This window comes from Pseudopipra pipra, chromosome 5 (genome assembly GCF_036250125.1).
Source record: "Pseudopipra pipra isolate bDixPip1 chromosome 5, bDixPip1.hap1, whole genome shotgun sequence".
Lineage (NCBI taxonomy): Eukaryota > Metazoa > Chordata > Aves > Passeriformes > Pipridae > Pseudopipra > Pseudopipra pipra.
In genome coordinates, this window is record NC_087553.1 from 74,442,898 (window position 1) to 74,465,146 (window position 22,249).

The 22,249-nt window shown below is 50.8% G+C and overlaps 2 protein-coding genes across 2 annotated transcripts; one reads left to right on the top strand and one right to left on the bottom strand.

Annotated features, from left to right (window-relative positions):
* Positions 1 to 501: 501 nt before the first annotated feature.
* LOC135415097 (uncharacterized) lies at positions 502 to 4,253 on the bottom strand. The gene is made up of 2 exons (XM_064656653.1): positions 4,193 to 4,253; positions 502 to 4,075 (listed from the first exon to the last, which is right to left on the bottom strand). The coding sequence occupies exons 1-2, from the start codon at positions 4,251 to 4,253 to the stop codon at positions 3,054 to 3,056; spliced, it is 1,083 nt and encodes a 360-aa protein (XP_064512723.1). The 3' UTR covers positions 502 to 3,053.
* Positions 4,085 to 21,919, top strand: LOC135415081 (protein TASOR-like). Its single transcript, XM_064656615.1, has 9 exons — positions 4,085 to 5,488; positions 15,964 to 16,103; positions 17,651 to 17,746; positions 19,033 to 19,105; positions 20,383 to 20,474; positions 21,175 to 21,312; positions 21,412 to 21,530; positions 21,662 to 21,681; positions 21,786 to 21,919. Exons 1-9 carry the CDS (start codon positions 5,437 to 5,439, stop codon positions 21,887 to 21,889), a joined length of 834 nt encoding a protein of 277 aa, XP_064512685.1. The 5' UTR covers positions 4,085 to 5,436; the 3' UTR covers positions 21,890 to 21,919.
* Positions 21,920 to 22,249: the final 330 nt, after the last annotated feature.

Genomic DNA, 22,249 nt, shown 5'->3' on the forward strand with positions numbered 1-22,249 from the left:
GAATTCCTGGCTGGGAGGGTGGGGAGGAACTGGAATGGATTTCCCAGAGAAGCTGTGGCTGCCCCTGGATCCCTGGGAGTGTCCAAGGGAGGGTTGGAGCAACCTGGGATAATGGGAGGTGTCCCTGTTGTTGCAACTGGATGATCTTTAAGTCCCTTCCAACCCAACCCATTCCTTAATTCCACGATTTTGCCACGATCATTTTGCTTCGAGTATCTCCCGGCTCCGTGTGCCTAGTAAGAAACAAAATTAATGTTTAAACTCTTATTTTCAGGCTTACATCGCAAAAATACAGGATAAGCAGCACAATTAATAATTTTTAATAACAACCCCAATACTGATTTTTTTTTTTTTTTTAAATAGAGGGAAAATGGCAAAGGGACTTGAAAAAAAAATCATTAATCATTTGCTCCGTGCTGAGAATACTTATCTGGATTTTGGCACTTTCTTGTCGTCTTTGCCTCGGTTCCTGAGCGTGGTTTTACAGTTTGCAGGAACACAGGAGACTTTCCCCATATTTTTGACAGAATTAAAGGTCTTGGGATGGTCTTTGCTGGGGTATTTTTGAAGGCTTTCCCCATATTTTTTACATAAAATGAAAGGCCTTGGGCAAAATTTGGTTGTGGTTGCTGCAAGATCCTAAAGGGATTAAGGGAGTTTTTCTGGAAGGATGGGGCAAGACACTTTTAGGGGACGAGATAAACCTTGGCAGTGGTGGAGAATAAAGCAGAAATTTGGGTCAGGAGCTTCCAGACTTTGCATTTTATCCTTTGGTTGCCCAGAGAAGCTGTGGCTGCCCCTGGATCCCTGGGAGTGTCCAAGGAAAGGTTGGAGCAACCTGGGCTAGTGGGAGGTGTCCCTGTTGTTGCAACTGGATGATCTTTAAGTCCCTTCCAACCCAACCCATTCCATGAGCTGTGATTTTAAAGAAATAAGAGAAAACCAGTTTCCACGGATTTCCATCTTCTACCCCGTGTTCCCCAAGGCAGGAAAAGGGGATTGAGCAGCTCCTATCCCTGTTTTCAGGGGTGTTTATCCACTTTAAGCAGCATTTCACCCTCCTGACCTGCCCCAAAGAGTCAACAACGAGCTCACACCTAATTATTTGCTTTATCCTTGTCAGGGCTGTCATCCTTGAGCTGCTCCCACCTCCCAGTTGACTCATTCCATCGCTGCTTATTTCCTTGATTGATGGCACCATTCATGGGTTTTTTATTGTGAATAAAAGAGGAATTAGGACTTCAGATGGCTGCTGCTTCCTTATTTTAGGCTTGGGACTCCCGTGAGTCAGTCTTCCAAAGAAGCCAAAATAGAGGAATGAGGTGCCCACCACGGTGAGGTCACCGTGCCCACCACGGGCTCTCCTCTCACGCCAGTTTACACCCAAAAAAAACTTGTGGAGCGCTGCAAGAGGAGCATAAAAACTCCAGTTAGAAACCGGTCAGGCCCCCAGAGGCTCCAGTTACTCCCCCCTGCAAAATTATATCGAATCATTAAGGCTGGAAAAGAACCCTGAAGTCTTTTCATCGAGTCCAGCCATCAAAATTGATGATAAAATTCCTTCCAAGTCTTTGTTTTTCTAACAGAATAGATCGTTTCTCACCCGAAATCCTACGTTTCCTCACCAGAAATGACTCCCACTACTAAAACACTCATGACAGGGGACTGAGGGGTCACGTTTGAGGCGTCAAACTGGATGTTCTGGCCGCGGATCTGCTGATCTTTCAGGGGATTGGGGCACTTTGAACTCCCTGCTGCTGCCAGGGGTGGGTGAAACATCCGTAAGGGCTCGTTATGGACTTGTTTGGGTAATAAGTCACTTATAAATGAGACACCCTTCGGTGTCTCCTTGTTCCTTCTCCTTTTTTTTCCCCCTTCTTTGTTTGCTGATCTTTCCTGCCAAGGGGTGAGATCAGCAGAGTAGAGAAACACCCAAATGCCAGCGAGGCTCGGAAGCCTCGGGATTTCAGCCTGTCTGTGGATTTTTTATGGATAATAATAATTTATTACGGGTGATAGTCATTTATTTTTTAACATTCTCACGGATCTCGTTGCCAAAAGCACCTGGAATGCCAGGTGGGCTCCCCTCCAAGACTGGCCACAGCCAAACACGTGCCCAGACACGGGCACAGGGTGTTCCTACAACCCTCTTGCGTAAGAGGTTGGGCAAGCCCAGGTCTCCCTGTTCCCTGCTCCAGCTTCTGTCGCAACATCCCCGATTTCCTGCGTTTCTGGGTGTTCCTCAGAGGCTGCTGAGCCTGGTGGGACCTAAAAATCATCTGCTCCTGCTGTTCCGATGATACCGCGACGAGGCAACTCATCCAAAGGGACACTTGACCCTTCCCTGATCCCCTCAGGCTCTTCCCTCCCATCTTTATCCGTTCTGGGCCCTTCCCTCATCTCCTCACCCCTTTTCCATGGCCTTCAGTGCCTCCCTTCAGTCCCTCAGCCCCATCCCACTCCCTTGGAGCAGCACAAAGGATCCGGAGCACGGGGGGCTCTCCTCTGTTCTCCCCGTTGGAGGAATTGGTTTGGGAAGGAGGAGACATTAAGGGATTCACCTGACCAAGCAGGGCAAGAGAATTTTCCCCATGGAGCTGGACAGACTTGTATGGAGAGCTCTAAACTGAGCCGTGTCCAGCTCTGGGGTCTCCAACTTCGCAAGGACATGGAGATGCTGGAGCAAATCTAGAGGAAGCCATGGATCTGCTCCCAGGGCTGGATCCCTCTGCTCTGGAGCCAGGCTGGGAGAGCTGGGAATGTTCCCCTGGAGAAGAGAAGGCTCCAGGGAGAGCTGAGAGCCCCTGGCAGGGCCTAAAGGGGCTCCAGGAGAGCTGGAGAGGGACTGGGGACAAGGGATGGAGGGACAGGACACAGGGAATGGCTTCCCAGTGCCAGAGGGCAGGGTTAGATGGGATATTGGGAAGGAATTCCTGCTGGGAGGGTGGGGAGGGGCTGGAATGGAATTCCCAGAGAAGCTGTGGCTGCCCCTGGATCCCTGGAAGTGTCCAAGGCCAGGTTGGACTGGGCTTGGAGCAACCTGGAATAATGGTTTACATGCAACTGCTCAAGGCCAAACTCTTTCCCTGCTGGGCTGATCCAGACAGATTCCAGGTGCTGGTGGAAAAACAGATTATTTTTCTACTTTTTCTGCTTAAACACCCATTTCCCTGTGTGTGTGTGAGTGTCTGTGTGGCCTGGAGCCACCCCAGAGGGACTGCAGGGGTACCCCATGCCATGAGGGACAAGGGGGACATCGAGGACAGGGATGGGGCTGAGGACTGAAGGGAGGCACTGAGGCCAGAGCCACAGAAAGGGGGTGAGGAGATGAGGGAAGGGACCAGAAGGGAGAAAGGAAGATGGAAAAAGGCCCTGAGAGAAGAGCCAAAGGAAGAAAATCCCTGATCCTGAGGGCATCTGGGAGGGGACGGCACTGAGGGGGAAGGACTGAGGTCGGGGAAAGGGCTCTGGGAATGATTGGAGGAGTGAGGGAAAGAGGGGTGAGGGGAAGGGTTCGAGGGGGGCTGAGGGAAGATCCAAACCAAGGGGCCAAGGGAAGACACTGAGGGGAAAGGATTGAGGTGAGGGAAGGGGCTCTGGGAATGATTTGGGGAGTGAGGGAAAGAGGGGATGAGGGGAAGGGGTTGAGGGGATGAGGGAAGGGGTTGTGGGACTGAGGGAAGGTCCAAACCGAGGGAAGGTACCAAGGGGGAAGGACTGAGGTGAGGGAAGGGACTCTGGCCATGGTGTGAGGGGATGAGGAAAGGAGTTTTGGGATTGAGGGAAGGCCCGAAACAAGGCTCTGGGGAAGGCACTGAGGTGAGGGATGGGCTCAGAGCGGGAGAAGACTGAGAAGAGGAGGAAGGGGCAGTGGGAAGAGCTGAAAACAGGTATGGAGGGGCTGAGGGGATCAGGGAGGGTGTTGAGGGGCTGAGAGAAAATACTGAGGGCAAAAAGGGCTGGGGTGATGGAAGGGGCTCAGGGAAAGATGTTGGAGGGTGAGGGAAAGAGGGGATGAGGGGAAGGGGTTGGGGGGGACTGAGGGAAGGTCCAAAACAAGCCTCTTGGAAAGGCACTGAGGTGAGTTACGGGGCTCAGGGCAGGAGAAGACAAGGGAAGGGGCAAAGGCAAGAACAGAAGATGGAGGGGCTGAGGGGATCAGAGTCAGAGGGAACTAAGGCAAGATCCACACCAAAGGGCTGAAGGAAAACATTGAAGGGGAAGGACTGAGGTGAAAAAGGGTCTCTGGCCATGGTGTGAAGGGTGAGGGGAAGAGGGAAGGTCCAAAAACAAGAAGGCACTGAGGTGAGGGTCAGACTCAGGGCAGGAGAAGACTGAGGGAACAAGGGAAGGGGCAGCGGGAAGAGCTGAAGACACGAACTGAGGCGATCAAGGAGGGGACTGAGGGGGAGCGAGGGAAGATCCAAACAGAGGGGCTGAGGGAAAACGCTGAGGGGGGAGGAATGAGGTGAGAAAAAGGGGCCCTGGGCACGATGTGAGGGGTGAAAGAAAGAAGGGATGAGGTGAATGGGCCGAGGGAATGAGGGAAGGGGTTGTGGGACTGAGGGAGGGTCCACACCAAGGGGCTGAGGGGAAAACAATGAGGGGGAAGGACTGAGGCGAGAAAAGGGGTCTCTGGCCATGGTGTGAGGGGTGAAAGAAAGAAGGGATGAGGTGAATGGGCCGAGGGAATGAGGGAAGGGGTTGTGGGATTGGGGGATGGTCCACACCAAGGGGCTGAGGGAAAACACTGAGGGGAAAGGACTGAGGCGAGAAAAGGGGTCTCTGGCCATGGTGTGAGGGGTGAGGGAATGAGGGAAGGGGCTGTGGGACTGAGGGATGGTCCACACCAAGGGGCTGAGGGAAAACAATGAGGGGAGAGGACTGAGGCGAGAAAAGGGGCTCAGGCCATGGTGTGAGGGGACGAGGGAAGGGCCAGCGGGAAGCGCTGCCAAGAGGCGTGGAGGGGCTGAGGGAAAACACCGGGGCCGGAGCCAGGAGTCGGCCATGAGGGAGCAGCGCTGGGGGACGGCAGGGTGAGGGAAAACCCGGGCACAGCCACCCAGGGCTCGGCGACCGCGGGAAGGAGAAAACCCGGGCGCAGCCACCGTGGCTCGGTGACCGCGGGAAGAAGAAAAAACCCGCGCGGGCGGCCCCTCGGATTTCTTTCCGGTTCAGTTTTCACTTTCTGTTTTTTTCCTCCCTCCCACCAACCCCCCCCCCCCCCTCCTCCACCCACACGCACGCAGCCCCTCCGCTCCCGCCTCCCGTTCCTTCCCTCTTTCCCTTCCCCTTCCCTTCTTCCCTTTTCCCGCCCTTCCACTTCCCGGGGCCGGCGGTCGGCGGCGGCCGCCCCGCTCCGCTGTGTCCCGCGGCGGGGCCCGGGCGGGGCGGCCATGAGGGCGGCCTGAGGGAGGAGGAGCGGCGGCGGCGGCCATGGACGGGCGGCGGGAGCGGCGGGAGCGGCGGAGCGGCGAGACCGGCACGGGTGAGGGGGGGAGAGGGAACGGGAGGGCGGGCGGCTCCGGCCCGACCTTAACCGGCGCAAGGGAGGGTTAACAGCTTCATCCCGAGCTTTCCCGGGACGAGGGAGGGTTAACGGCTCCATCCCGAGCTTTCCCGGGACGAGGGAGGATAAAGGACTCCATTCCACCCTTCCCCGGGACAGGGGAGGGTGAGCGGTTTTATTCCACCCTTACCTGGGACAATGGAGGGTTAAGGGCTCCATCCCAACCTTTCTCGGGACAGGGAAGGGTAAGGGCTCCATCCCAACCTTTCCCAGGACAAGGGAGGGTTAAGGACTTCATCCCAACTTTTCCAGAGACAAGGAAGGGTTAAGAACTCCATCCCACCCTTTCTTGGGACAGGAGAAGGTAAGGGCTCCATTCCAACCTTTCCCGGCAGAAGGGAGGTTTAAGGCCTCCATCCCAACCTTTCTCAGGACATGGAAGTATAAGGGCTCCATCCCAACCTTTCCCAGGATAAGGGAGAGTTAAGGGCTCCATCCCGAGCTTTCCTGGGACAAGGGAGGGTTAAGGATTCCATTCCAACCTTTCCCAGGACAAGGGAGGATGAGCAGTTTCATCCCAACCTTTCCCAGGACAAGGGAGGGTTAAGGACTCCATCCCAGTCTTTCCCGGGACAGGGGAGGGTTAAGGCCTCCATCCCAACCTTTCCCGGCACAAGGGAGGTTTAAGGCCTCCATCCCAACCTTTCTCGGGACATGGAAGGATAAGGGCTCCATCCCAACATTTCCCAGGACAAGGGAGGGTTAAGGGCTCCATCCCGAGCTTTCCTGGGACAAGGGAGGGTTAAGGGCTCCATCCCGAGCTTTCCTGGGACAAGGGAGGGTTAAGGGCTCCATTCCACCCTTCCCTGGGACAGAGGAGGGTGAGCAGTTTCATCCTGACCTTTCCCAGGACAAGGGAGGGTTAAGGCTCCATCCCAATCTTTCCCCGGACAAGGGAGGTTTAAGGCCTCTATCCCAACCTTTCTCGGGACATGGAAGTATAAGGTCTCCATCCCAATCTTTCCCAGGACAGGGAAGGGTTAAGGCTCCATCCCAATCTTTCCAGGGACAGGGAAGGGTTAAGGGCTCCATCCCCACCTTTCCCGGCACAAGGGAGGGTTAAGGCACAAGGGAGGGTTAACGGCTCCATCCCGAGCTTTCCTGGGACGAGGGAGGATAAAGGACTCCATTCCAACCTTTCCCGGGACAGGGGAGGGTGAGCGGTTTTATTCCACTCTTTCCGGGGACAGGGAAGGGTAAGGGCTCCATCCCAACCTTTCTTGGGACAGGAGAAGGTAAGGGCTCCATCCCACCTTTCCCGGGACAAGGGAGGTTTAAGGCCTCCATCCCAACCTTTCTCGGGACATGGAAGTATAAGGGCTCCATCCCAACCTTTCCCAGGATAAGGGAGGGTTAAGGGCTCCATTCCAACCTTTCCAGGGACAAGGGAGGATAAAGGACTCCATTCCACCCTTCCCTGGGACAGGGGAGGGTGAGCAGTTTCATCCCAACCTTTCCCAGGACAAGGGAGGGTTAAGGCTCCATCCCAACCTTTCTCGGGACATGGAAGTATAAGGGCTCCATCCCAATCTTTCCCAGGATAAGGGAAGGATAAGGGCTCCATCCCAACCTTCCCCGGGACAGGGGAGGGTGAGAGGTTTTATTCCACCCTTTCCCGGGACCGGGCAGGGTAAGGGCTCCATCCCAACCTTTCCAGGGACAGGGAAGGGTTAAGGGTTCCATCCCCACCTTTCCCAGGACAAGGGAGGGTTAAGGGCTCCATCCCAACCTTCCCCGGGACAGGGGAGGGTGAGAGGTTTTATTCCACCCTTTCCCGGGACATGGCAGGGTAAGGGCTCCATCCCGAGCTTTCCTGGGACAAGGGACGGTTAAGGGCTCCATCCTGACCTTCCCTGGAACGGGGAGGGGTCCTTCTTTCATCCCACCCTTCCCTGGGAGAGGGGAAGGTTACTGGCTCCATCCCACTTTTCCCTAGGGAGGAGAGGATTACTGGCTCCATCCCACTTTTCCTTGAGGAGGAGAGGATTACTGGCTCCATCCCACTTTTCCCTAGGGAGGAGAGGATTACCAGCTGCATCCCACTTTCCTTGGGGAGGAGAGGATTACTGGCCCCATCCCACTTTTCCATGGGAGAGGGGAGAGTGACCATCCCCATCCCACTTTTCCCTTGGGAAGCCGGGCTGGCCCTTTCCGGAGCGGGATTTGGGAATGCAAACAGCCTGGATGCCTCCTGGTCCCTTCCTGGGAACCTGGATCCTCTTTGCTCCCCCTTTGGAGCAGGGCTGAAATTTGGCCTGAAAAATGGGGGGGAAAACTACATTTCTGCCTCTGTCCTGCCCGATTCCGATCCCAAATTATCCTGTGAAAGCTTGGATAGGAGCAGCTGGAAGCCTGCACTCCTTAGGGAGGGGGATAATCTGGGATAGACCAAGGAAAGAGGAGGGTGGATGGCACAGAAAGAGCTGGAAAAAGTCTTTCACTCCTTTCATGGAAGTTTTTCTGTCTAAAAAAGCGTGGAAAAGCCTGGAGTGATCCACATCCCGGGGCTTTGGAGGCAGGAGGTGCTGGGGGAAGCTCTGCTTTTTTGGGATATTCCAGGCAGGGCTTAAACCCTCCTGGATTTCCCCCCAAATGGATGTTTTTTTAGTGACAGGGACCCGGGGCTGTCCTGGCACTAATCCCGGGGAGGAGCCTGGAAATCCCTGCCCTGCTCTGGAAGGGATTTGTCACAGGGGGTTGTTGTTGTCCAGGAAAGCTGGGATTTCACGGAAATTCCTGCTTTTCAGCCCAAAAGTGGTTTGCTCAGAGGCTTTCTGACCCGCTCTGCTCTCTGGGAATCCATGGAATAAAAATTCCTGCAACAATTTGGATTAAAAACAGCCTTTTTCAGTAAATTTTCTGCTGCACTTGGTTGGTTTTATTTCCTTCCAGCCCCAGGAGGGGAAGAGAAGGAATTCTGGGAAAGGATTTCCATAGTTCACCCACCAGAATCCTTTTGGGATCCCAAATTGTCTGGATTTATTAATGAATTTTCTGTTAATCACCTGCCAGAGTGACCAACTGGTTGTTCTTGGGTTTCTTCTTGAGGTTCTTCTCTTTGAGACAAGGAATTAAAATGTTGATTTTTTTTTTTTTCCCCATAAATGCTGGTTTTGCCCAGTTTGGGAATTTTTATTTTGGTGCTGAGAAAACCCCCCTTATTCTTTGGAAATCCATGGAATAAAAAATCCCTGCAACAATTTGGTTTAAAAACAGCCTTTTTTAGTTAATTTTCGGCTGCACTTGGCTGGTTTTATTTCCTTCCAGCCCCAGGAGGGGAAGAGAAGGAATTCTGGAACGTGGATTTCCCACCAGAATCCTTTTGGGATCCCAAATTGTCTGGATTTATTAATGAATTTTCTGTTAATCACCTGCCAGAGTGACCAACAGGTTGTTCTTGGGTTTCTTCTTGGATTTGTTCTTGGATTTCTTCTTGGATTTCTTCTTGGATTTGAGTTTATTCTTGAGTTTATTCTTGAGTTTATTCTTGAGTTTATTCTTGAGTTTATTCTTGAGTTTATTCTTGAGTTTATTCTTGAGATTCTTCTCTTTGAGACAAGGAATTAAAATGTTGATTTTTTTTTTCCCCATAAATGCTGTGTTTGCCCAGTTTGGGGATTTTATTTTGGTGCTGAGTTGGTTTTTTTTTTTGGGTTTTTTTTCCATCCCCTTCCCTGTCCATGAGGAAACCTAATCCTGTGTTTTATTCCCAACCCCCTGGATGCATTGGGAAATCCCCGTGGGATGGAATGAGAGGAATTCCAGGAATTCCCTGCCTGACCTAAAACCCCTCCCGGGATGGGGGTGAAAAGCATCACCAAAGCTCAGCATTCCCAGATTCCCTGATCCCAGAGGGAATTCCAGACACGGTGGGTCAAACACAGCTTTCCAAAAGATCTCATCCCACCCCAAGCAGGGCCGTAATTCCCGGGTTTAATTAATTATTAATTCCGGAGCCGCCTCATCTTTTCCGTCTTTCTCCTGGAGACTCCTGTCACCTGGGGGGGGTTGGTGGCTTCCTGAGGAAAAGGTGGAATGTTTGGATGGAATGGGCTGGTTTTTTTATTCCTCCCAGAGCTGATTTTTTGAGCTCATCCCGTGAGGAAACCTCCGGGAAGCGCCACTGGTTCCCGGGGCCTTCGGCATTCCCAGTGGGAATTCCCCCTTTCCTTTGCCAGCAGACTCACTCCTTATCCCTGGATGTCTCCATGATCCCAGTTTAAACCAGAGGCCTTGTTTTGCCTGGACCATCAGCACAATCCTGCTCTGCTTCTCTCCCATCCGTCCCATTCCCAATGTTTTCCGTGGAAAATCCCGGCCGGGTTGGCTCCGGTGCCGTGGGTTTGGATCGGAGCCGTTATCCCTTGGAATGTTCAGCCAACTCTGCTCCAGAAGGAACGAGGTCAAGGCAGAGCTCTGTGCCTTGGGGTGGGAAAAGCAGGAGGGGAAAGCTGGGAAAGCGGGATCATGGGATCATTCCGGTTGGAAAAGCCCTCAGAGATCGATCGTCCGATCCCATCGTTCTCCCGGCGCTGCCGAGGCCACCACGGATCCCTGTCCCCAAGTGCCACATCCACAGGGCTTTTAAATCCAGGGATGGGGGATCCAGCACGTCTTCCAGTGCTTTTTGGACAAGCTGGACAAGGAAGAAATTTTCCCTGATATCCGTTAAATTCCCGTTTAAACCTCCTGGTTGTTGGGAATGCCGCCGGTCCGACGCTCACAAACCACTCCAGGGAGCGGGGCCAGCTGGAGAAGGATGATCCAAGATGATCCTGAGGCTGGAATCAGCCAGGATGAGGGTTCCTGGGCCGTTCCCATCCAGGGAAAGCCGGGAATCGGGATGGGAGGTGGATTCCAGCGGAGCTGGAGAAGTTGGGAAGGCGATCCCAATGGAACAGAGCGGGATGTGGTGGGGCCAGAGCTGACAGTGCCACTGATTCCCGTTGTTCCAGCTCATCCTAAGGATGGGATCATGGCAGGAAAATCCAGGGAATCCGGGCTGGAGAGGAGAAGGAGCTGGGAAGGCCCCCAGGGGAACACTGGGAGCGCGTTCCCGGAGTGCCGGGCTCTGGAATTCGGTGGATTTGGCAGGACACGAGTGTTTGGAGCCAACACTCCTGGAATTTTAAGGTTAAAACCCAGGGAAAAAAAGCAAACTCTCCACACGAGCAGCTGGAAATCCATGGATTTTCCTTCTGGATTGATGCTGGAAGTGAGGCACAAAACAAAGGGAAGAGCCTAAAGAACGTCCTGGATTGGGAAGTTTTTGTTTCCATGACCATTCCAGCCCTAAATTGGGAAGGGGGGCACAGACCTGCATATCCCAAGGGATTTGTGGTCCGTGGATATCTGCCTGGAACAGGGAATGTCGGGATATTTGCAGGCAGGATCCAGGAGGAGAGGTCAGAGGAGCAGGTTCCAGAAAAGGGAGGAGGAAGGAGCAGATTGAATTCCTTGAATTCCAAGGAATACAAGGCTCTTGGAGGGCGATTCCCTCACGGCCACGCAGAGGGAAAATCAGGTTTCCTTGGAATTCTGAGCTCCAAAGGTGCCTGATTTAATTCCTGGTTATCGGGGAGGGAATCACTGGGCCTGGAAAAAAGCAAACTCTCCGTACAAGTGGCTGGAAATCCATGGATTTTCCTTCTGGATTGATGCTGGAAGTGAGGCACAAAACAAAGGGAAGAGCCTAAAGAACGTCCTGGATTGGGAAGTTTGTGTTTCCATGACCATTCCAGCCCTAAATTGGGAAGGGGGGCACAGACCTGCATATCCCGAGGGATTTGTGATCCGTGGATATCTGCCCAGAACAGGGAATGTCGGGATATTTGCAGGCAGGATCCAGGAGGAGAGGTCGGAGGAGCAGGTTCCGAGTCCGGAAAAGGGAGGAGATTTACAGAATTCCAAGGAATAAAAGGCTCTGTGAGGGTGATTCCTGCACAGCCACGCAGAGGGAAAATCAGCTTTCCTTGGAATTCCGAGTTCCAAAGGTGCCTGATTGAATTTCTGGTTATCAGAGGAGGAAGGAGCAGATTGAATTCCTTGAATTCCAAGGAATACAAGGCTCTTGGAGGGCGATTCTCTCACAGCCACCCGGAGGGAAAATGAGCTTTCCTTGGAATTCTGAGCTCCAAAGGTGCCTGATTTAATTCCTGGTTATCGGGGAGGGAATCACCAGGCCAGGAAAAAAGCAAACTCTCTGTACAAGTGGCTGGAAATCCATGGATTTTCCTTCTGGATTGATGCTGGAAGTGGGTGTGTGGTGAGGCACAAAACAGAGGGAAGAGCCTAAAGAACGTCCTGGATTGGGAAGTTTTTGTTTCCGTGACCATTCCAGCCCTAAATTGGGAAGGGGGGCACAGACCTGCATATCCCAAGGGATTTGTGGTCCGTGGATATCTGCCCAGAACAGGGAATGTCGGGATATTTGCTGGCAGGATCCAGGAGGAGAGGTCAGAGGAGCAGGTTCCGAGTCCGGAAAAGGGAGGAGGAAGGAGCAGATTGAATTCCTTGAATTCCAAGGAATACAAGGCTCTTGGAGAGTGATTCCTGCTCAGCCATGCAGAGAGAAAATCAGCTTTCCTTGGAATTCCGAGCTCCAAAGGTGCCTGATTTAATTCCTGGTTATCAGGGTAGGAAGGAGCAGATTGAATTCCTTGAATTCCAAGGAATACAAGGCTCTTGGAGGGCGATTCCCTCACGGCCACGCAGAGGGAAAATCAGCTTTCCTTGGAATTCTGAGCTCCAAAGGTGCCTGATTTAATTCCTGGTTATCAGGGAGGGAATCACCGGGCCAGGAAAAAAGCAAACTCTCCACATGAGCAGCTGGAAATCCATGGATTTTCCTTCTGGATTGATGCTGGAAGTGAGGCACGAAACAAAGGGAAGAGCCTAAAGAACGTCCTGGATTGGGAAGTTTTTGTTTCCATGACCATTCCAGCCCTAAATTGGGAAGGGGGGCACAGACCTGCATATCCCAAGGGATTTGTGGTCCGTGGATATCTGCCCAGAACAGGGAATGTTGGGATATTTGCAGGCAGGATCCAGGAGGAGAGGTCGGAGGAGCAGGTTCCGAGTCCGGAAAAGGGAGATTTACAGAATTCCAAGGAATAAAAGGCTCTGTGAGGGTGATTCCCTCACAGCCACGTGGAGGGAAAATCAGATTTCCTTGGAATTCCGAGCTCCAAAGGTGCCTGATTGAATTCCTGGTTATCAGAGGAGGAAGGAGCAGATTGAATTCCTTGAATTCCAAGGAATACAAGGCTCTTGGAGGGCGATTCCCTCACGGCCACCCGGAGGGAAAATGAGCTTTCCTTGGAATTCCGAGCTCCAAAGGTGCCTGATTTAATTCCTGGTTATCAGGGGAGGGAATCACCGGGCCAGGAAAAAAGCAAACTCTCCACATGAGTGGCTGGAAATCCATGGATTTTCCTTCTGGAATGATGTCAGAAGTGGGTGTGTGGTGAGGCACAAAACAAAGGAATGAGCCTAAAGAATGTCCTGGATTGGGAAGTTTGTGTTTCCATGACCATTCCAGCCCTAAATTGGGAAGGGGGGCACAGACCTGCATATCCCGAGGGATTTGTGGTCCGTGGATATCTGCCCGGAACAGGGAATGTCGGGATATTTGCAGGCAGGATCCAGGAGGAGAGGTCAGAGGAGCAGGTTCCAGAAAATGGAGGAGGAAGGAGCAGATTGAATTCCTTGAATTCCAAGGAATACAAGGCTCTTGGAGGGTGATTCCCTCACGGCCATGCGGATGGAAAATCAGCTTTCCTTGGAATTCCGAGCTCCAAAGGTGCCTGATTTAATTCCTGGTTATCAGAGGAGGAAGGAGCAGATTGAATTCCTTGAATTCCAAGGAATACAAGGCTCTTGGAGGGCGATTCCCTCACGGCCACACAGAGGGAAAATCAGCTTTCCTTGGAATTCCAAGCTCCAAAGGTGCCTGATTTAATTCCTGGTTATCAGGGGAGGGAATCACCCGACCAGGCTGTGAATTCCCTCCCTGAGGATTCCCTGGATAACCCCCAGCGTGGGTGTCTCCATCCCACAATCCCGGGATGCCTGTGCTGTCCGACTCCCACAGGAAGTCCATCCCATTCCCTGAGGATCCTCCCTGAGCATTCCCAAGCTGCTCTCAGGGGGGAGTTGGGACACTTTCACTTTTCCTTCTGCCTTGGCCACTTTCACTTTCTCCTCCTGCTCAGATCCAGGACTTTTTTCTGCTCCTCCAGATAAAAACCTGGATGTGCCAAGACTCCCCTGCCTCTTCCCGGGAGGCTTTTCCTTCCCAAGGGTGCCCCTCAATCCCACAGGGCAGCTGGAATCCGGGCTGGGATCGTTTCCTCTCTCCTCTTTCTTTATTTATTGCACATTATTAATGACCTTGGGGTTGTTTTTTTTTTTCGTTCCCTTTCTGGACTTTCGTTTTTGCCGAGAGGAGCAAAAGTTGGGAGGGATCCCCTGTGAAATTCCCGGGATTGGGGCTTTTCCAAGAGCTTCCCAGGGGTTTTTTTTGGGTGTTTTTTAAGCCTTTTACCCCTGAAAATCCCTGTTTTGGTGGTGGTGCTCCAGCAAAGGAGGGAAAAAAGGGGGTTTATGGTTTGCTCCAAGCCTTTTAATTCCATGATTTCCATGGAGGAGCCTGGACTCTGGGGCTTCTTCCATGGGATTTACAAGAGCCTTGGGATTTACAGGATCCTTGGGATTTACAGGATCCTTGGGATTTACAAGAGCCTCGGGATTTACAAGATCCTCGGGATTTACAAGATCCTTGGGATTTACAAGATCCTTGGGATTTACAAGATCCTTGGGATTTACAGGATCCTTGGGATTTACAAGATCCTTGGGATTTACAAGAGCCTTGGGATTTACAAGAGCCTTGGGATTTACAAGAGCCTTGGGATTTACAGGATCCTTGGGATTTACAAGAGCCTTGGGATTTACAAGAGCCTTGGGATTTACAAGATCCTTGGGATTTACAAGGGCCTTGGGATTTACAAGATCCTTGGGATTTACAAGATCCTTGGGATTTACAAGAGCCTTGGGATTTACAAGATCCTCGGGATTTACAAGATCCTCGGGATTTACAGGATGCAGGAAACGAAGCAAAAACAAGGAGAAAAATTGGGCAAACTTGGGACCAAAGAGGTGCCACAGCAATCCCAAAAAAGAGCTGGAAAACCCCTTTATTTTCCTGCTCTTGGCTTTTTTTCCTCCTCCTGGTGATTCCAGAGGCATCACCTGGAAGTGGGAAACGTGTGGGAAGTGAATCTAAAAGGGCACAAAAAAAGATTTCCAAGGTGCTTTTAAGACTTTTTCCATGTTCCAGGTTTCTGTTCCACCATTCCTGTTTTTCTTGGGACTGTTTTTAGATCCCTCCACTTCTCTCCTTGTCTGGATTTTGTGTCTTCCTTCTATTTTCCCTTATCATTATTATTATTATTATTATTATTCCCTTATTTTACCATTTTAAGTTTAAAACATCCAATTTTAACTGGTGTTTGTGGGTTTTTTTCCCCATCCTTCATATTATTTTCCCGCCCTTGAACACTTTGAGGGGAATAACGAGGGACGCAGGGAATGATTCCACCTCTTCTCCTTTTCCAACCCAGGGGAGGGAAAAGACAAAAACATGATCAAAAATAATAATAAAAAAAACTTAAATCCTTTAAAAAGTGGGAGCCAAACCCCCCCCCCTCTGAGTTTGGGATTTGGGAAATCTCAGGAATCACCCCCCCAGCAATAAAGAGTTTTAAACCAGCCCTGGGTTTCCTGGGGTTTTAAAAGTGATATTTAATATTTGGATTTTGGGTTTATCAGCTTCAATAAAGGCAGGAATATTCCAGGTTTTTCCCGTGTTTCTGTGTCCATGTTTAATTTGTGGGTTGCTTCGGGATCTCTCTTTGGTGGGAAGGGTTTTTTTTCAGTGGGGTGTTTTATTTTGGGAACGTGTGGGGAGGGTTTGGGATGCGAGAAAGGCGTCAAAACCTCCACCTCCCCCCTCGAGATCTCTGCAGGAGAACAGGTAATCCCAAAAAAAACTGAGGGCAAAAACCTGGAATTCTCCTGCATGTGACCCCCTAAAAACAACATTCCATGAATCCAGGTGACTTCCAGCACTGGAGGAAACTCTGCCCTGCTCAGTTTAATTCCCTGCCAGACTTTGCCTCTGGCTCTTCCTCCAGACTTAATTCCTTTTTTTTTTTTCCCTTTCTGTTCCAAAGGAAAAACTTCCAGGGAGTTCAGATCCCTTCCTGCCAGAGGAGCAGCTTAACCTGCAAAAAAAATCTGGGATTTGGGATCTGGAGGGGAAGGATCCGTAGTTCTGAGGATCCGGAGATGCCCAAAGGAAATAAATTCACCTCCTCTTTCCTTCCCCGCTCCAGGTTTTCCCGCGGAATCCGAGGAATCCCTGCTGCAGAGGGCGGTGTCGGCGCTGCACGGCTCCTTCCTGCACCCCAAATCCCGGCAGGAATTCCAGTACAGCCGAGCAATCCTGGTGGAAAACCAGCTTTTCCTGAGCGAGGTGAGGCTGGAGGAGGAGCAGCTCCAGAAGGGGCTTTTTTTTTGGGGGATTTGCAGAGCTCCTAAATCCCGATTCCTGGATTTTCCCAGAGCCCCTTTCCCGGTTCCTCTCTTCCTTTTCTTTCCCTTCCCAGCCCTGTTTGATCAGGAACAAAAGGTCCATTCAGCCACTGGGGCTCCACATTCCAGGCAGTTCCTGGAGGAGGCCTCTGGAGCAGGGAATATCCCTCAGGAAAGCTTCAGTGGGTTGCATTAGAGGCAGAATTCCATGTGGGATTTCTTTTGGATTTAACCCCTTTTTTTCCCAGCTGCCTGTGGTGGGTACAGACCCACTTCTAAAATCCCTCCATCCCTGTATTCCCACTGGAAAACAGGCTGCTCTGGGAGCTGGGAATCACCAGTTGTCATGGATTAAACAGTGCTTGGGAACTGGAGGATCATGGAATGGTTTGGGCTGGAAGGGACCTTAAAGATGATCCAATTCCAACCCCTCCACAACAGGGACACCTCCTGCTATCCCAGGTTTCTCCAACCTGCCCTTGGACACTTCCAGGGATCCAGGGGCAGCCACAGCTTCTCTGGGAAATCCATTCCAGCCCTGTTTGATCAGGAACAAAAGGTCCATTCAGCTCAACATTCCAGGCAGTTCCTGGAGGAGGCCTCTGGAGCAGGGAGAAGTCCCTTTAATATCCCTCAGGAAAGCTTTAGTGAAGTGCATTAAAGGCAGAATTCCATGTGGGATTTCTTTTGGTTTTAACCCCTTTTTTTCCCCAGCTGCCTGTGGTGGGTACAGACCCACTTCTAAAATCCCTCCATCCCTGTATTCCCACTGGAAAACAGGCTGCTCTGGGAGCTGGGAATCATCAGTTGTCCCCAACAATGCTTGGGCATTTGGGAATCATGGAATGGTTTGGGCTGGAAGGGACCTTAAAGATGATCCAATTCCAACCCCTCCACAACAGGGACACCTCCTGCTATCCCAGGTTGCTCCAACTCGGCCTTGGACACTTCCAGGGATCCAGGGGCAGCCACAGCTTCTCTGGGAAACCCATTCAGCCCCTCCCCACCCCTCCCAGCCAGGAATTCCTTTCCAAAAATCCCATCTAACCCTGCCTTCCTCCAGCTGAAGGCCATTCCCCCTTGTCCTGTCACTCCATGCCCTTGTCCAAAGCCTCTTTCCATCCTTTCTGTGAGAGCCTGGAGAAGCAACAGCTGCCTAAAAGTGGGATAATCGCTGTGGAGCCGGATAAAAAAATGGGATTTCAAGTCATCTGGGAGTTCTGAACCCCAAAAAGGCAAAAGCAGTGGTGGGGTTGTTGTTCCCTGACCTTCCAACCCCCCCCAGAAATCCCATCCTTCCACCGCTTCCCTGACCCACGGACTGGGATCCTCTTTGCTCCCAGAATGTTCTCCCTGGAAGACAGAGATGTGTGGGCACGGGAGCTGATCCAGCTGGATCCAGGCTGCATCCTGGGAATGCTGGGGGTGTTTAGGACAGGCTGTCCCCCTAAAAAAACACGGAATCAAGTTTTCCCTCGTGTTTTCCAGCTGAAAGCTTTCGCCCGAGCCAAGGAAGCCGCCGGGTACAGCCGGGAGGAGCTGCAGGAGACCTTCGCCTTCCTCCTCTTTGACAAGGAAGAAGAGGTAACCTGGGAATGTTTGTCCAGCTGGAATTTGATCCTGAGGGCCCCTCTGTCCCAGCAGAGTCGGAGGCTGAGGAATCCTGGCTCTCCGTGCCCTGGGATTCCCGCTGGGAATAGTCCGGGAGGAGGTTTTAGGGACGGATCTGATTTCCCGTCTCTCCGGTCAGTTCTCTTTGGGATTTGGCCGCTCCCTTTGCCCTCTGCAGGGAGACAGGAGGAGTTTCCCTTTGCCCCAGTGGATTTCTCCCAGAACCACGGGATGCTTTGGGTTGGGAAGGGACCTTAAAGCCCATCTTGTTCCACCCCCAACACCTCCCACTATCCCAGGTTGCTCCATCCTGGCCTTGGACACTTCCAGGGATCCAGGGGCAGCCACAGCTTCTCTGGGAAATCCATTCCAGCCTCTCCCCACCCTCCCAGCCAACAATTCCTTCCCAATATCCATCTAACCCCGCCCTCTGGCACTGGGAAGCCATTCCCTGTGTCCTGTCCCTCCCTGCCTTGTCCCCAGTCCCTCTCCAGCTCTCCTGGAGCCCCTTTAGGCCCTGCCAGGGGCTCTCAGCTCTCCTGGAATTTAGTTTTTTTGCTTTAATGCCTCAGAGGAACATCCCCCAGGAATTGTCTGGAGCCATCCCTGCCTCCAACTCCATGGAATCACAGGATCCCAGAGTGCTTTGGGTTGGAAGGGACCTTAAATCCCATCCATCCCACCCCCTGCCATGGGCAGGGACACCTCCCACTGTCCCAGGTTGCTCCAACCTGGCCTTGGACACTTCCAGGGATCCAGGGGCAGCCACAGCTTCTCTGGGAAATCCATTCCAGCCCCTCCCCACCCTCCCAGACAGCAATTCCTTCCCAATATCCCACCTATCCCTGCCCTGTGCCAAGAACAGGGAATGAAACCTGTCGGGCACGCCTGGAAAAGCCCCTCTGGGATGGGAGACGGGAGCGTGTCAGGTGCTTTGGGGGCAGATTCCCTGGATTCCGAGTGGAGAGAGAGCCTCCCACAAGTTATCCCTGCCCTGTGTTTTTCACATGGATTTTGTGAAAGGAGTTTTTCAGGGATGCCCAGGGAATCCAGCAGGAATTCCTGTAACACGATTTAACGATGCCGAGGGTGGCTTTGGGCAGTTTAATTCTCTTTTCTCCCCGTTGCTTCTTCCCGTGGACGTTTCGTTTTGTTCCCTTTATCCTCGCAAGTGTTTCTCCAGCTGCTTTTCTTCTCTGTATCCCTGATTTTTCTGGGGGGAAAATGGGTGTTAAAGGGGCTGTTTGTGCTCTTCCAAGGCGAGGGAGGTGTGTCGGACGGGCCTGCGGGTCAACAGCAGCTCCATCTCCACGCTGGGAGACCCGGCCAAAGGTGAGAATTCCGTGGGGAGAACCCAGACCCCCGTTCCCTGCCCTGGGAATTCCGACTCCTTGGAAAAACAGAGGCACAGCCTCTGCCAAGATCCGTGGAAAATCCCGTTTCTTACACGAGAAGCTGAATTTGTTGGCTGGAGCAGCAGTTTTCCCTCTGCCCCCTCAGCCAAGGGTGGGATCTTCCCTAGGGAATGTTGCCATTCCAGGCTTTTCTTTCCCTGAAAAAGAAGTCACCAAAGTGGCTGATTTCTCTGGGAAAAGACCTTAATCCTGGTGGGAATATCATCCTGGGACAAATATTATATTTTTATATATATGTGCATTATTAATATTATATATATTATATATTTTATATATATTATGTATTTTATGTATATTATATATTTTATATATATTATATTTTATATACATTATATATTATGTATTTTTATATATTTTATATATATGACATATTTCTATATATAACATTATATATAATATTTTCATATATTATATATTTTATGTATATTATATATTTCATATATATATTATATTTTATATACATTATATATTATACATTTTATACATTTTATATTTTATATATATTACATATTTTATATATGTCATATATTATATATTTTGTATATAATATGTATTTTATATATTATATATTCTATATATATTATATATACTATATATTTTGTATATAACATGTATTATATATATTATATATTTCTATATATAACATGTATTATATATATTATATATTTTATATACACATATATTATATATTTTATACATTATATATTTTATATGTATTATACATATTATATATTTCATATATATGATATATTTTATATATCATATGTATTTTATATATTATATATTTTATATTATATATTTCATAAATATATTATATATTTTTATATATAATATGTATTTCATATATTATATATTTTATATATATTATATATTTTACATATAATATTTATTATATATATTATATATTTTATATATATTATAAATTTTATATATTATATACGGTGTCTCTTTTCCCAGTCCCTGTTTCCCCCAGGTAATTCCCTACACATCCTCTCCACAAACATAAATCAGGAATGAAGACCCAAGGGAAAAAAACAAAAAACAAAACAAAAACAAAAAAAAAAGGAAAATAGAAAGATCTTTTTCCCTTTTTGTGGCTCTGCAGAGATTCCCATTCCCAGGAGGATTCTTCCCAGAGGTTTGGTTTTTTTTGGAAGATTCACATTATCCTGCACTGCTCTCTTGTTTTCCCAGGGGTTTATATTTCCAAGCATGCAGACTGCCTCCATCCCAGCCCCTGGCACCATGGAAAATCGGGATATATTGTCATTTGCAAGCTAATTAAGGTAAAATCCAAGGTTTTTGGGGTTTTTTGTGTGTGTGGAGTGGTTTTCAGAGGCCACTAAAGAGCACGAGTGGGTTTTAAAAAGACTTGTGGTGCCCATAACTGGGGGAGGGGGGTGAAATCAGATCCCACAGAGTCACAGATTCCTGGATTCTCCTGCATTTTGGGGGGTTGAGGGGGAATCCTTAAGGTTGGTCAGACCAGAGCTCCATTTTATTCCTCCATGGAGCTGGTGTGTGACCCCCTTCTCCAGTGATTCCTGGCTCCAAACCCACCCTGCTCCCTTTTCCAGTTATTCCTGCCTCCAAACCCACCCTGCTCCCTTTTCCTCTGGATTCCTGGCTCCAAACCTGCCCTGCTCCCTTTTCCTCTGAATTCCTGGCTCCAAACCCCCCCTGCTCCCTTTTCCTCTGGATTCCTGGCTCCAAACCCACTCTGCTCCCATCTCCTCTGGATTCCTGCCTCCAAACCCGCCCTACTCCCATCTCCTCCCCCGAGCAGTGAAGCTTTGCCTCCCACTCCCAAATAATCCAATTTTTGGAACGACCCCCCCCAGCCCCCTCACGGCGACGGGAAGCGCGGGCGGGGCTTCCCCTCACGCCGCGTTTTGGCGGGAAACCGAAGCTGCATTGCGCCTGCCGGAGCAAATTCCTGTGGGGAATGGAAGGTGTTAATGTCTCTGTCATGGTTTCCTGATCCAGGGGAAGGTGCGGGTGATCCCTGAGGATTACACCACCACCTACACCTGCCCCTCTCCGGGCTACGACTGCCACGTCGCCGAGAGCCGCGAGCCGGGGTCGGCCGCGCCCAGCCCCTGCCAGGCCTTCGAGCAGAGCCAGGTACCTCCAGCAGAGACCTGACCCTCCCCTGGGGGCTCCAGCCTCCAGTTCCCCTCGTTCCTCACCCTGCTCATCCGTGTTTTTTTCCCCCTTTCCCAGTACTACGTGTACGAGGTGTCCGGCGGCAGCCCGGCCCAGCGGCCCAGGCAGGTCTGTCCCTACATCGTCCTCTGCTGCCAGTACAGGGACCCCAAGGACGTGGCCATGGAAGAAGACCTGTAAGCAGCAGCTCCCTGGCATTCCAAAAAAAAAAAAAATTGGCTTTTGTGGCCTGTTTTCCCCTGTTTTTTCTTTTTTTTTTTTCCCTCCCCATATTCCTAAATGATCTTTTTATTTCCTTTCCCCGCAGGCCCGAGCGCGACCACCAAGGTAGGAATTGCTGGGGTGTCATTGGTTTGTGTCATAAATGTCATAAATTGTTCCCCTCTCCTGCTTTTCCTGAGCTGTTTTCCCTCTCTCTCTCTCTCCTGTAGGACTGTACTGCCCGTGGAGGGGAGAACTCGCCATCCAGGGAAAGCTGCTGTGCAACATCACCCTGAGGACCCCCTACAGCTCCTCCCTCCCAGCCCAGCTGTGAGTTGGCCTTTTCCTTCCTTCCCTTGGAATTTTTGGGGGTCCCTGCACCAATTTTTGTCTCTGTCAGGACAACCCTCGGCGCCAGATGAGGATATGGGATCGTGGAATGCTTTGGGTGGGAAGGGACCTCACAGATCATCCACTTCCATGGGCAGGGATGCTTCCCACTATCCCAGGCTGCTCCAAACCTGGCCTTGGACACTTCCAGGACCTGTAATTTGAGGATTTAAGGATCCTGGTTACCACAGGAGCCTCCAATCAGCCAAGTGCTGGGAAAGCTGCACCTTCCCTCCGGTTCCACGGGGACAGGATTCCCAGCATTCCCTGCTATCCCTGATCCTGGAAGCTTTTCCTGCTGCTA

What these genes read in the sequence shown, in the direction of transcription:
- LOC135415097 (XM_064656653.1), bottom strand. Translation starts at nt 4,253, where the DNA reads ATGGCCAGAGACCCTTTTTCACCTCAGTCCTTCCCCTTCAATGTTTTC. An exon ending in TGTTTTCCTTCAGCCCTTTG is followed by an intron (nt 4,076 to 4,192) that starts GTGTGGATCTTG and finishes AACTCACCTCAG; the next exon opens with TGCCTTTCCAAGAGGCTTGT.
- LOC135415081 (XM_064656615.1), top strand. Translation starts at nt 5,437, where the DNA reads ATGGACGGGCGGCGGGAGCGGCGGGAGCGGCGGAGCGGCGAGACCGGC. An exon ending in TCATTTGCAAGCTAATTAAG is followed by an intron (nt 20,475 to 21,174) that starts GTAAAATCCAAG and finishes TTCCTGATCCAG; the next exon opens with GGGAAGGTGCGGGTGATCCC. An exon ending in AGGCCTTCGAGCAGAGCCAG is followed by an intron (nt 21,313 to 21,411) that starts GTACCTCCAGCA and finishes CCCCTTTCCCAG; the next exon opens with TACTACGTGTACGAGGTGTC.